General features: G+C 41.8%; 1 protein-coding gene across 7 annotated transcripts in view; it reads right to left on the bottom strand.

The window, feature by feature from the left end:
• AMPD2 (adenosine monophosphate deaminase 2) overlaps positions 1–12,595 on the bottom strand; it is a 61,266-nt gene that overhangs the window by 28,048 nt on the left and 20,623 nt on the right. For 5 of the 7 annotated variants that reach the window (XM_087959988.1, XM_087959991.1, XM_087959987.1 and 2 more), the window contains exons 2-4: positions 5,145–5,275; positions 2,329–2,459; positions 154–222 (exon numbers count right to left, since the gene is read on the bottom strand). In XM_087959988.1, the coding sequence (XP_087816114.1) occupies positions 154–222; positions 2,329–2,459; positions 5,145–5,275 (331 nt within the window). The remainder of the gene's footprint in view (positions 1–153; positions 223–2,328; positions 2,460–5,144; positions 5,276–12,595) is intronic. The other 2 variants (XM_087959990.1, XM_087959989.1) reach the window with 1 other exon arrangement.

The following is a 12,595-nucleotide window of genomic DNA, read 5'->3' as shown; positions in this document are numbered from 1 at the left end:
CAATGTATGTGGGGGGGGGACAGAACTTTGCAAAAGGGAAGGTCACTCACTCTGGATCAGTCAAGGTGGGAATAAGGAGAAAAGTCAGCCTGCGGGAAAGCCCCGCGCCCACCCCTGAGTCAAGGGCAGAGAGAATTAAGGCCAGGCACTCACTGTAGGTCGGCATCACTGTCACTTTTCAGGAAGTCCTGTTTGGCTCTGAGTAAAATGTCAGGTTCTAGTCTGAGGACAAATGGGAAGTGGAGGCCGAGGCCAAGAAAAGGACAAACAGTCAGAGAGAGGAGAAAGGAAGGGGAAGAGGAAATGGTAAAGAAGATGAGGAGAAAAAGAAAAACACTAGCATTAATGCAGAAACCAATATCAGAAATGGCAGACACTATACAGCAATATACCAGCAATGGAGATCCAAAAGAGAATGAATGTAAGAGGTCCATGTAAGATACCATGATACCAAGCTATGGTTTGGCTATTGGAAAAGTACTGCTGGTTCCCACACCATCTTTTCCCTTTATTTGAATCTTCTTCCCTCCTTCCCACTTGCTTGACTACTACCGTACCAGCCAGTGTGTTTTCCCAACCTCTCCTAAACCCTCTACCCCAGGGCCCCCAAACTTGGCAACTTTAAGACTTGTGGACTTCAACTCCAGCCAGAATTCTGGGAGTTGAAGTCCACAAGCCTTAAAGTTGCCAAGTTTGGAGACCTCTGCTCTACCCAAACCCCTCCTCCAGGCTCTGCTTATATAGAGATATAGGCAGATAAACAGCTCAGCTACTTTCTCTTCACTGGGATAAATCTCATTATACACCTATGACCAATATAATGCCTCTTTCCAACTGAAGATCAAAGACTTTGGGGGCTGTAGGAGTATTGGAAGAGAATGAATCTGAGATATGAGATATCCCATATTGCCTTGATAAAAGGAAGTCCTATACTCTCCTTAAGAAGTTATTTTCTTGGATCTCTATTTGTGCTTCTCCTCTAAAAGCCTGCTTTTCCTAGACTGCCACAACATTCTTCCAACGGGGACTTTGGAGAGTTGAAACACTGGGCTTCTAAACAGGGTGGAAATGAAGATTTTCCCCCACTGAGTAAACTTGCCTTCTATCTGTTCAACAGAACTCACACGCAAACCATGTTCTGCCTATTGTCTTCCTTCTCCCTAAGTTTTTCATTCCAATGGGATCTTTTCCTTATGTCTCACTTCTGCAATTCCCTCCTCCTTCCTCAGAGTAGCACAAATGGTTGCCAGGGTTCAGGTAGGTAAATAGGCAACTGATAGTTTCCATTTCCTCTTCCTAAGCGCCGTCCCCCTCATATTGAAGCCCTGGCTTGAACAACTGAAGATATAACTCTTGAAACTTTGCAGCCCTTCCCAAGTGAGGTTTCTGGTTAGAAGTAAACATTTGCAGGATCCTAATGGCCAAATATGCCATTATTCCCCCTATGCTGTTTCCTCTCCCTGTTCTGCTCTCTAAAGCAGGGATCCCCAACCTTTTCGACGCCGCGGCCCGGTTCCGGCGTCAGCTGGGCGCCGCGGCCCGGTTCCGGCGTCAGCTGGGCGCCGCCATCTTTTTTGACGAAAAATCAATTCCGGTGACGTCACGGAGTGATTTTCGTCAAAAGCGGCGCCAGCGCTTCTGGTGAGCTTTTTGGGTAGAAATGGCTTTCTACCGGAAAAGCTCACCAAGCACTGGCGCCGCCATCTTTTTGACGAAAAATTGCTTTTTTACCAAAAAGATGGCGGCGCCCAGCAACCAGCGGCCCGGTAAGGCTTGTTCAGCCCGGTACCGGTCCGTGGACCGGCGGTTGGGGACCCCTGCTCTAAAGGACTATAGAGAAGAACAGCAAGATGAGGATAGATAAAATAAAATCCAGATATTTTCTGCCTGCTGTAAGGTTGCTACTGCTAAGGAATTTTGCCAGTGACAATCTAACAGTAAGAAAACTGTGTGCAGGATAAGCAAGGAGTAAAAATATCAGCCACACACATATATATGCACATAGACACGGAGTCATGCCACTGACAGATGACCGTATGAATGCTTCTCTTGACATGATGGTTACTCTCCCTGCAGAAGTAGAAGCAATGGAATGACATTCCCAGTTATTTCCAAAGTCTCTTATCACATTTTTTTCTAGACTGTAAATAAAAGTTTCTTCCATTTGATTTCTCCCCATCTTTCTCAGTTTCAAATACTCCTACCACCTTGTTCTCTCCCCCCACCCCACCCCCCCAAGACTCCAGTGAAATGTTCCATCCTGCTCTTGTAATATCAAAAGGAGTTAGGAGAAGCTAAGAAAAGTCCAAAAAAGCATTGGCAACTTACTTCACATCCTGGCTTATCTGCCGCTCCAACCGTTGGCGCCTCTCTTCTAATTGTTCAATGGGGCTGTCTTCTGGGAATTCGTAGGGAGCACTGCGCATTTCACTCTCGGCCAATGAGTGACAGAACAACTCCTGCAAGCATAGCAGCACAGTGCTACTGGAATATCCATACAAGCGTGCATGCAACTTCAATGAAGCTTGAGCTCTATGAGATTAGAAAGGACAGGCATGCTTCTAGTCCTTTCCCTTAAACATTGCCACCTTATGGGAACCCAAAAGTATGCCTTTTCTGTAGCAGCCCCTACCCTATGAAACTCTCCTCCCCTCCCCAAAGTTCAGCAGGCCTCTATCCTCCTAGCCTTCCAACAAGCACTGAAGTCCTGGCTTTCCACCCCATGTGCTGGGATAGGATGAGGTGACAGCAAGTTAGAAGCTTGACTTGGTACCAGGTGCTGGTTTTTGTTTTGTTTTAGTATTTATTATTTTAATAGCTTTAATATGTTTTTTTTTTTAATGTGGTTTTAATTCTTGATTTGCAGCTACTCAGAGTTTGGTATGAGACAGGCTGCCACAGGTAGTCCTTGAGTTACGACCATAATGGAACCTGTTCATTAGAGTTATTAAGTCGGGAGGGTCATAGATCAGGTCACCCATGTGACTGACCTGATTTTATGATCTTTTTTGTGGCATTTGTTAAGCAAATGACATGGTTGTTAAATGAAGCAATGGTTTGCTGTAGACCAGTTTTGCGAAAAACCAGAAGTAAATGCTGGTTTTTGGCAAAACGGTTGTAAAAGGCAGTCACGTGACTATGGGAAGTTTAAACCATTTGCTGAGTGCCCAAAGTGCAGTCACGTGACTGAAGAGGGTGGTTGGAATTTCAAATTTGGGTCGTAAGTACGTTTGGGAGGAGTTGTCGTAACATCGAACAGTCATTAAGTAACCAGTCATAGGTTAAGGAGTACCTGTATATAAATGTTTTAAATAAATAAGAGAAGCAAATCTCTGTTATCCATAAGAAACAACAACCTGAGGAGTCCATTAAAAGCTGTTCTGGGACAATCTGTCAGGACTAGAATCTCATGACAACATCAGTGAAAGTCCTGCTGCTCAGTGGATTATAAAACTATAACATGATGTACTTTTGATTAGAATAGTAATTTACATTGAGGTCATAACTGCAGTAATTTAAAACTGTTCCAGTGCTGGCTGTTGAATTAATCCTATAGCTGCTGCTTCTCATTGTCCAGGTCATCAAAGAACACATCAATGATTAACAAATGCAAGGCCACACCCAGGAGCATGCCTTCTCCAGTATGCGTTAGACACACTGATCTGGCAACATCAAGGAACCGCCATTGCCAAGTAAACAAGCTCTTACTTGCTGCCTATGAAAATAAGACAGGAGCATATCCTGACAGTGTTTCTCTGTCTTCACAACTTAAAAAGATATGTGGACTTCAACTCCCAGAATTCCCCAGCCAGCAAATGCTAACATTTCCCTTTCTCCACCAAGATGTGAAGCCTGAGAAACACTACAGTACCGTGTAGTGCAGGGGTCTCCAACCTTGGCAACTTTAAGACTTGTGGACTTCAACTCCCAGAATTCCTCAGGAATTCTGGGAGTTGAAGTCCACAAGTCTTAAAGTTGCCAAGGTTGGAGACCCCTGGTGTAGTGCATGATGCCTATCCAACTTGTCAAAAAAAATCACATGAGTTGGCTACTTAGTGATGGACAGTTCTGGCAATCCCAGTTGCTGTCTGTCCTAAGCGATGATGGCACGGCTCATTGAATGAGGTCATCATATGACCATGACCTGCAACTTCTTGCCAGCTTTCCTTTCGTCAGAAGCCAGGAGTGAAGTTCACAAATTGCAATTACGTGACCGTGAGATGCTGAGATTTTGTAGTTGTGAGCCAGGGGACAGCCATAACTACAAGAACCAGTCTTAACTACCTTTCAACATTCCAAGTAATGCACCCATTGAAAGCAGAACTCTCAGGCGGGTAAATTCCTCAAAAAACAATTTATTGGATACATCATATTGGCACTATTGGTGAAAACTGACTCTGAAGGTTCCCATGGTTTTCACCTAATTAAAAAGTAAAAGTTCCCTCTTCCCCCAGGTCATCGGTCATATTGTCCAATAATGGTTATTGTCCAATAGTGGTGTTGGCAGGTTGCCTGGTTACTCCATTCCTCCTCTTCTCAGCCATCTGTTTGACCTTGGTTCCCACAGGAAAACCTTTTATTTTGACAGCCAAGCTGAGCTATCTAAAATTTCCCCCTCCCTTTGCTTTGGGCAACCATGAAGCCTCAAAGATGGCCTCAGCCAGGCTCGCTTCATGGTTGACACTACCATTAATTCAGCACCATTGTAAATTAATTGAATGAGTGGTTGTTAAATGAGGACCACCTGTTTTAGATTACAATCATACCACCTCCAGTGGCTGGTGACCAGTGCATACTTTGGAGAGTTCAGAGTAGAAGGTGAACAGGCCAAAATCATTGTTCTGCCTTTATTTCTGGGATCCAAAAGTAAGTTGTTTCAAGAGCAATTCTTTACTAAGAGACTTTAAATCCATTTTCTCCAGTCAACCCTTCTCTCCTATAAATGCTGGAGAATCATATGGATTCAAAACAATTTTCTCAAAATAGAATTACAAATGGTCTTGTATTAATATTAAGCAAAATAACCCCAAAAAATTGCATGGGTTTTACATGTTCATTTCACAGCCTTCATTCTACAATAAACAGTGCACACACACCACACACACACACACACACAAAAACTAGTGAGGAATAAGCAGATCTACCTCAGCAAGCTCTTTGTACTTGCCATCCATGGAGGTCCGTAGGTCAACCGGAAAATGCTTCAGGCAGTGAGAAGGCCCTGGGAGAGAACGTGCAGGCTGCAACTGCCGGGACCTGGGCCCTCCGTGAATCTCTGTGGATGCAAGGAAGACAGCAATCAGGCAGACAGGAAACGCTATTAGGTCTGAGAAGCAGGAGGAACGAGAGAGATATTAATAACATCTTCCTTCTTCTTAATTCATACATAAATTTGCAGTACTAGACCTCAATTTACTCAGATTCATCTGCAGATCTTGGAAGTCAGCAGATTTCCACTGAATTAATGTTATTGCAAGACAATTAACTTTTTCATAATACCACCCCAAGTCCAGTTGGCATATTTAAGAGAAAGTGACTTTAGTTTACAGAAGTTGTATCACATAAATCACACATACCCTTCTGTTCACCAATTCAATGTTCTCCTATGTTAGTCTTAACATAGGAAATCAGTTCAGAATTCTTAGAAATCAGTTCAGAATTGCTAACTATGTCAACCAGGGTGTGAGAGCATTCCATAATGTATTTTAGAAATGCCCAACATTAGTCCCTTCAGCTCCTCCTCCTTAAAAGAGAAACAGTTTTGTTATTTGTGAATAGTTTCCAAAAACTATTTCTAGCTTCATGTTTTGAAAAATATGCTGTTAGGACTCATGTCCCAGGTCTGATACTAAAGACAATTTTAGTATTCAAAATGGTTAGAGGTAACTGTGTCTTGTAACAAATAGATATTAAAACAAATATGAACATCTGTGTGAAGCATGCTTGGTTTTATTTTCATTTCTGGCTTCATATTGCTCAATGCAGGAGCCCATGCCAAGTTTGCTTGTTACAGATTGAGTCCACATTAACAGCAACAAATAGCATCCTAAAAAAAGCTGAATCCTTGATGTTCTCTGAGCTTGTTTGCTTGCAAATGTTTCATCACATGATTAAAGAATATCATCAGTGCTACTCAGTGTGGAGTTTGCTCCCTGTTTACATATAGTAGTTTGCCCTGCCAGTCTTGGTAGGGGTTGTCTGTTTGGATGTTTCTTGATTTGGGTATTGTTTTCTGCTTGTCTGGTTATCCCTGCTTATCTGGGCATATGCTTCTGGAGAGGATGTGTTCTGCCATTTTTGTTTCCTTCTTATATTTTTATTGACTATGTGTCTATTGATATGTCTGAATGCCAAACTTCCAGGAATTTCCTAGCAATTTGGATTTAGCTTGGTCTACGATGCTCAGTTTCCCAGTTGAAACTATGGTTGAGTCTGTCCATGTGTTGTATGATCAAGTTTTCATTGTATCTTCTGACTGTGAGTGAATTCTTACTTTGCATGTTGTTTCTTCTTCTTGGGGTCTTTTGGTTTACTTAACATGTTTTGGGAGGTTTTTATTGGTTTGTGTTCTATGGTGATGCCATGCATTGTAATAACCTGTTGGTTGGTTTCCTAGATGTTTTTGATGTGCTGTAGTGTTGTCCTTTACACACCTGTGTTGGTGGTGCTTCAGTGAGTTAAGTAACCAGGCACTTTTTGATAAAGTTGGCAATGGTTTTTTTTCTAGCATTGTGGGTTGCTACAATGCATTTACAGTCTTTTTTAAAAGTTCTTACACCTTCTCTTGTAAAAGATTGGGTTGTTACTTTGGTAAGGGAACACTTGGTTAGTGTGGGTTGTTTTCCAATAGATTTTTTTTCTAATTTGCTGTCTTTTTTTTTTCCTGATGATTAGGATATCTCAGAAGGATACCGTGTTATTAGTTTTTTTTCTTCCCTTGTGAATTATATTTCTTTGAAGATACTGCTGATTGTTTTCATGTGTCTTCTTTAATCGTTCCATCTTTATCATGATGTTAAGTTTCGTCTACATAGTGGATTTATTCTTTTGGTTGTATGAATGGCAGTGCTATAGTTTCTAGATGCTGCATTACTCTCTGCTATAAGTCTAATTTGTTGATCTATTTGTCCATCAAACTGAAAGCACTGAGGCAGAGGTTGATGAGAACCATGACTTTGGATACTTGAATCTTAGTGTATTGGCTAGGTTGGGTGTGTTGTGTAGTACTGTTGCTATGGATTCTTTCACTAGTTTTGGATGTATGGACATAGTGCTGTGACTTTGAATGAAACCATAATTTCATCTTCAATGTTTAAGTCTTTGATTTTTCTGGATACACTATATTTTCTGAAGTCATTTCATTTTTTGAAGGCACTTTGGTACAGAGCCACTGTATTTTCTAAAGGCACTTTAATTTTTTGAAGGCACATAAACAACCAGGTTCAGAAAGCACAAAGACTCCACGGTTCAACCCTGAGCTACTTATATTATCTTTTATTGGTCCTAAAAGAAGTGCTATCTGTATCCAGATCAGATCTGTTCATCTGTCCCTAAGGACCCTCATTAGAAAATGATTTCCAGAATCAAATGACAGCTGTCAATGAGTATAACTCTCCGTGAGCCTGTCAACATTTGAAATCCATCTTAATAATCAATTTCCCCTGTTGGCTGCAGCAGCACTCAGATGCCAGACAGATTTTTACATTTTATGTAAGCTGGAAATCCCCTCCCTGAGAAGAGCCTTCCGCATAGTTCTTCCACATGAAAGAACCTAATTTCTTTCACCATATGATCATGGTATTTCTTTCACTTCTCCCCAATGGCCATCGTTGTTTTGTTGCCATCCTACCCTAAATATAGGGCTACCAATACCAAGGCTGACTTCAAAAGCAGAAAATAAACCATCAAATGGGTTTAGTGTTTATTGAAACACATACAGTACACCGAAGTGGCACCGAAGTGATACCAGTTTCCCTTGGGTATGTTTGGGAAATGCCAACACTGAAATAAAAAGATCTGTAGCCAAATATGACAAGGGACTTTTCATGGGATTTGGCCATCTAACTTTTAATGGGGAAAACCATTACTGCTTCTCTCAAAGTAGAAAGTTCTAATTTCTGCCATGCTTGGTTAAGACATTAACTTGGCTTCAGCAACTTTTAAATTGTCTGGACATCAACGCGCAGAATTACCCAGTCAAGTCATTTCGAGAGTCATAATCCACATAGCCTAAAGTTGCTTAGGATATGTCACTGGGTTAGAAGTAGAATTTCCTATAGGTCTTCTGGCAGTTGATAAGGACAAGAGAATGCTACTGAAGGTGCAAGCAAAAGAAACAGGCTTTTTTTTTTTAAGAAAAAAACTATTTTACATCGCTTTTGATATAGTACACAACTGCCTCTTTGCAGCCAGGGTAAAGCCTTCACAATCAAGATCAAAAGGCCAAAGTCCTACCTTGCTAGGTTTCACTAGTATAGAACTAACACGTCAGTTTGGAAATCAGTACTTTAGCTATCTTCCAGAGACACTGAAAGAACGAACATCCTTTATCCTGTGAAAAAATGAACCTACCCTCCTCCTTCCTACATAGACTGCAGAGGTCAACAGCCAAACCCTCAGGGGAAACCAACCAGCCCCTATCCTGGGCTTCAGGGACAACATCCCAAGAAAGAACTGCTCCCAAAGTCCATTTTGTTGGGCTTTCAAACTTTAGGCCATCTTCGTTCTTTTAATGAGAGCTGCTGCCTGCAGATCAGACCTTTCCTCTCTTCTGCTGCAACAGAACAGCCACTCCTAGCTCGAGGCACAGGCAATGGGGTGGTTGGGTGGGGGTGCCGGAGAAATCTACAGAGAGATGGCCAAGAGTTCATTCCTTTCTCCAACTCCCTCTGCACAACGAGGGGCCCAGTAAATAGTAAAAAGATGCAGCCTTGACTGCATCTCCTTTTGTTGTAGCTTTTCATGCCACAGAATATACTGTATATGGATCTCAATGTTCCTAAAATAAAACAAACTACATGGGGGCCAAACGAAAGGGACTGAATGGAAGGCAGGGGGTCTCAGAACACTTAAGAAATTATGAGTCCCAACTACAACACTATGGGTCACACACCACAATATCATACCTATGTGGAGATGGGTATTTTTCTCTTTCAACAGCTTTCTTGGCCTCATTTTTTTTCCAAGCTACCAAAATATCTCAGCTGATATTATCAACAGTCCTTCAAAGGAAAATAACTCTCTCCAACTAGAGCTCAAAATTGAATGTATCAACCAAATTCTCAGCTCCCCAAATTCTCAGATTGGGTACCATTAAGGCGCCTGTTAGAAAGAAAGGTGGCACCTCTAAACAGGTTAGAGGTCTTAAATCTGTGATGCTAATACTGAGAAGGAACAAAAGCACAGAAATCATTGCCATCCACCAGCTGCAATCCAGGCTCCATTTAAAATTGACCTTTTTTCCTAGCAGGGTGAAGCAAACTGAAAATCCATGAGGTAAATGCTACTATTCAGTTCTGCGTTTTAAAAAATTGCTTGTAGTTGCATTGTTCTTTTTAAAATGCTCTGAACCAGGGGTCCCCAATCACTAGCGGGCTGTGGCCTGTTCAGAACCGGGTTGCAGGAGTGGTGGGTGAGTGTGCCTGCGTGCAATTGCAGGGCCACGTGGACAAGCGGCAGGCGAGCGTATGTGCCTGTGAAGCTCTGTTTTGCAAGTGGCGGACGCACATGTCTGATGCTTGCACAGAGTTGCACAGGCGCGCTCACCCGCCACTTGCGTGGAACCACTCCTACCACCACCACCATTGGTCTGCAAAGCCAGAAAGGTTGGGGACCGCTGCTCTGAACAGTCCAGAACAAAGACTGCTCTCTATAGGTAAATCTAAGAGTGGGGGGCAGTAATTGCTGAAGAGAGGGAAAAAATGGACGATCCACAAAAAAACAGCAATTAGGACATTAACCAGATCATGCTGGGACAGTTTGAATATTCCAGCTCCGTTAACCTTGCAGGCAAAGCAGTTTTAAATACCTGTGGAACTGGATAACTTCTGCCAACTTCTTCACATGGCACTGAAACCTGCTGTCAAGAGGTAGGTAATTTAAAGCTTTGCAACTAATCATAGTAACTAACCATTTCCAAATAGTGATCCCAATGAGCAACATTTTATCCAGATTCTTTTTGTTTGTTTGTTTGTTTCTTTTTCTCTCTTTATTTCATTTCATTTCATTTCCCAATTTATATAGCTACCCATCCCACAAACCAGAAACTCTGGGCAGCACACAACAGAGTCAGCCATTGTCAAGTAGTCATCTCATAAAAGGATTGAAGTCTACCTTAAGGTTTTGTCTCCTTTGCCAAGCTCTACATTATTGCTTTTTCAGAGTCCATCATAAGTGCAGGCATTCAAGAACATTCAATTTGTGATAAATATGCACCGCCCATTCTGGCACTCCTTGGTTGACTTCTGCCATCGTCCACTTGCTCATGTGCTATACTTGTTACCTTCTCCCAAGCAATTACTCTCTGTAGTGCTTGCTGGTCATGACCCACCTGAGCCAGGTATTCTCCAAATGCTTATTTCCTTTTCACACCCTTTTTTGTCATCACTCAAATATACTATTCTAAACATACATTAGTAATTAATAATAATTGCATATGTAAAACATTCAAGGAAGTTCATTAGTGACCTGAAAAGTTGGAAATTGCATCAAGCAGTTATGGTAGAAGGAGAAGTAAGGTTAAGGTCAAAAAAGGAGAGTCGGTACATGATTATTGTAGCACAAATAATTTATCTCTTGGAAGTTACTCCTATAAATCTCTCAAAAATCAATACCGAATGCAATTTACTTAAACCACAGGGAAGCATTAATTAATGTACATAGAAATGAAGCTTTTAGTCAAAAGCAGTTTGACAGACGTTACCTCCAACCTAATTTACTACTTACTACTATCTATACCTAACATGACATGCCATGCCAGAGTTGTATGTGCCCCAATCCTCAAAGCCTTGGGTATAATTCCAAATCCCCATCAAATATTATGGTTATTTTTAATGTAGCAGAAAGGAAAATTATTAGGCACACATGGAGTGATTCTATTCAAAGAACTTTATTGAAGTAATTTTAATAACTTTTTTTCTAATTTTTCAGTAGACCCCATTATGTTTTTGTCCTAGCCCTGATACTTTTGGGGAAAGAGTAATGTACAAAATGTAATGCCCAACCTGAAATGAATGTCTATCCAGAATGTCTGTGCTCCAGGGACTTAGGAAAAAAAAAAACCAGTTCTATCTGGGAGATACCAGATATTGGACCTGAGGATTTGGAGGCTCTCCCATTTTTCCAAATCCCAACCAAGATCCTGCCTTTTGCTTCTTAGACATTCCAAGACATCAGGAAAGCAAGCAGCCTCTGGAGTTTCCTCTGTTTGACTCTACCCCTACCTTAGGTAGGTAGCAATGGGGATGCAAGGTTTGGTAACCAGGATCAAGAGGAAATGGACCAGGCACGTAACAACTTCACATGAAGCCTCAAGAGTATTTGAAACCAGAGGAAGAATCTCTTAAGACTGTCCGTCTGTTTGTGTATAATATTCCTAGAAACATTGTTTTTGGAATGAGATAGTTACTCACGTTTTGGCAATCGTAGCTGCGATAACTAGAATTCTTACCTTGCTGTCTCAGCCGGCTGCGAAGTAATAGCTTGCCCTTCTCTCTCCACCTCTTCCCTCCCCCCCCTGCAAATGAGGTCATCTCCATCCCTCTCTATATTTTCACATGTCCCTCAAGACCTGGCTCTGTTATCATCATGCCTGTTATCAGCGGACCAGGCAGATTTTGCAATGGCTCTCTTCCTGTCCTGAATATCATCTTCTCTTGTTTGTGTGCCTTTTTATAATTATGTTTTCATTGTGACATTATGTACTGATTTCTTTTTCTTTTCTTTTTTTTTGATAAAGTGCTCTACGTCACCCAGTCACTTTTATGTGAGATAGGTAGATATGACAGAATAAAGAAACAAACAAATAAATAGGGCTAGGAGGTTTTGACTGCACCCTAAAAACAGCTGCAGAACCGTGGCTGATGAGGTAATTTTTGAGTGGGCAGATTTTCCATGCTTTCTGTGTTAAAATGGTGTAAATCCTACTGCTATTAGTAGCCTATTCCTCAAAGCTTCAAGTAACCCCATTCCTACCCTCTTACAAAAAACAGAACAGGTTTTGCTAGCACCACACTGAGCCAGAACAGCGGAGCAATGCAGGAACAACTAGTTTGGCCTCTGAGCTTATTCATCTCCGAGTCCACTAAAGACACAGGAGAATTCAATGAGCCTGCACAAGCATCAGGGCCAGGCAGCCATGATCACATCTGTCAAATTCCATTTATAGCCCTTGCATTCTTCCAGGTTCCTAAGTCCAGCTTAAGCAGTAAGGTTTATGGTAGTAGGCATAGGGCAGGAAGGAATATTTGCAGGGGCCAACCCGCCCCTCTCTAACTCCTGGTCCAAGCACAGGCTAAGTTGAGATAAACTCCATCATGCTTTATTAATGACCATCACATGTTTCTCTAATGGGATCTCTGTGTACACTGCAAACAGC

This window comes from Notechis scutatus, chromosome 3 (assembly GCF_049901735.1).
Source record: "Notechis scutatus isolate UNSWTSFEM ecotype Mainland chromosome 3, rNotScu1.2, whole genome shotgun sequence".
NCBI classification, from domain to species: domain Eukaryota; kingdom Metazoa; phylum Chordata; class Lepidosauria; order Squamata; family Elapidae; genus Notechis; species Notechis scutatus.
This window is presented reverse-complemented; position numbering and strand designations above follow the sequence as displayed.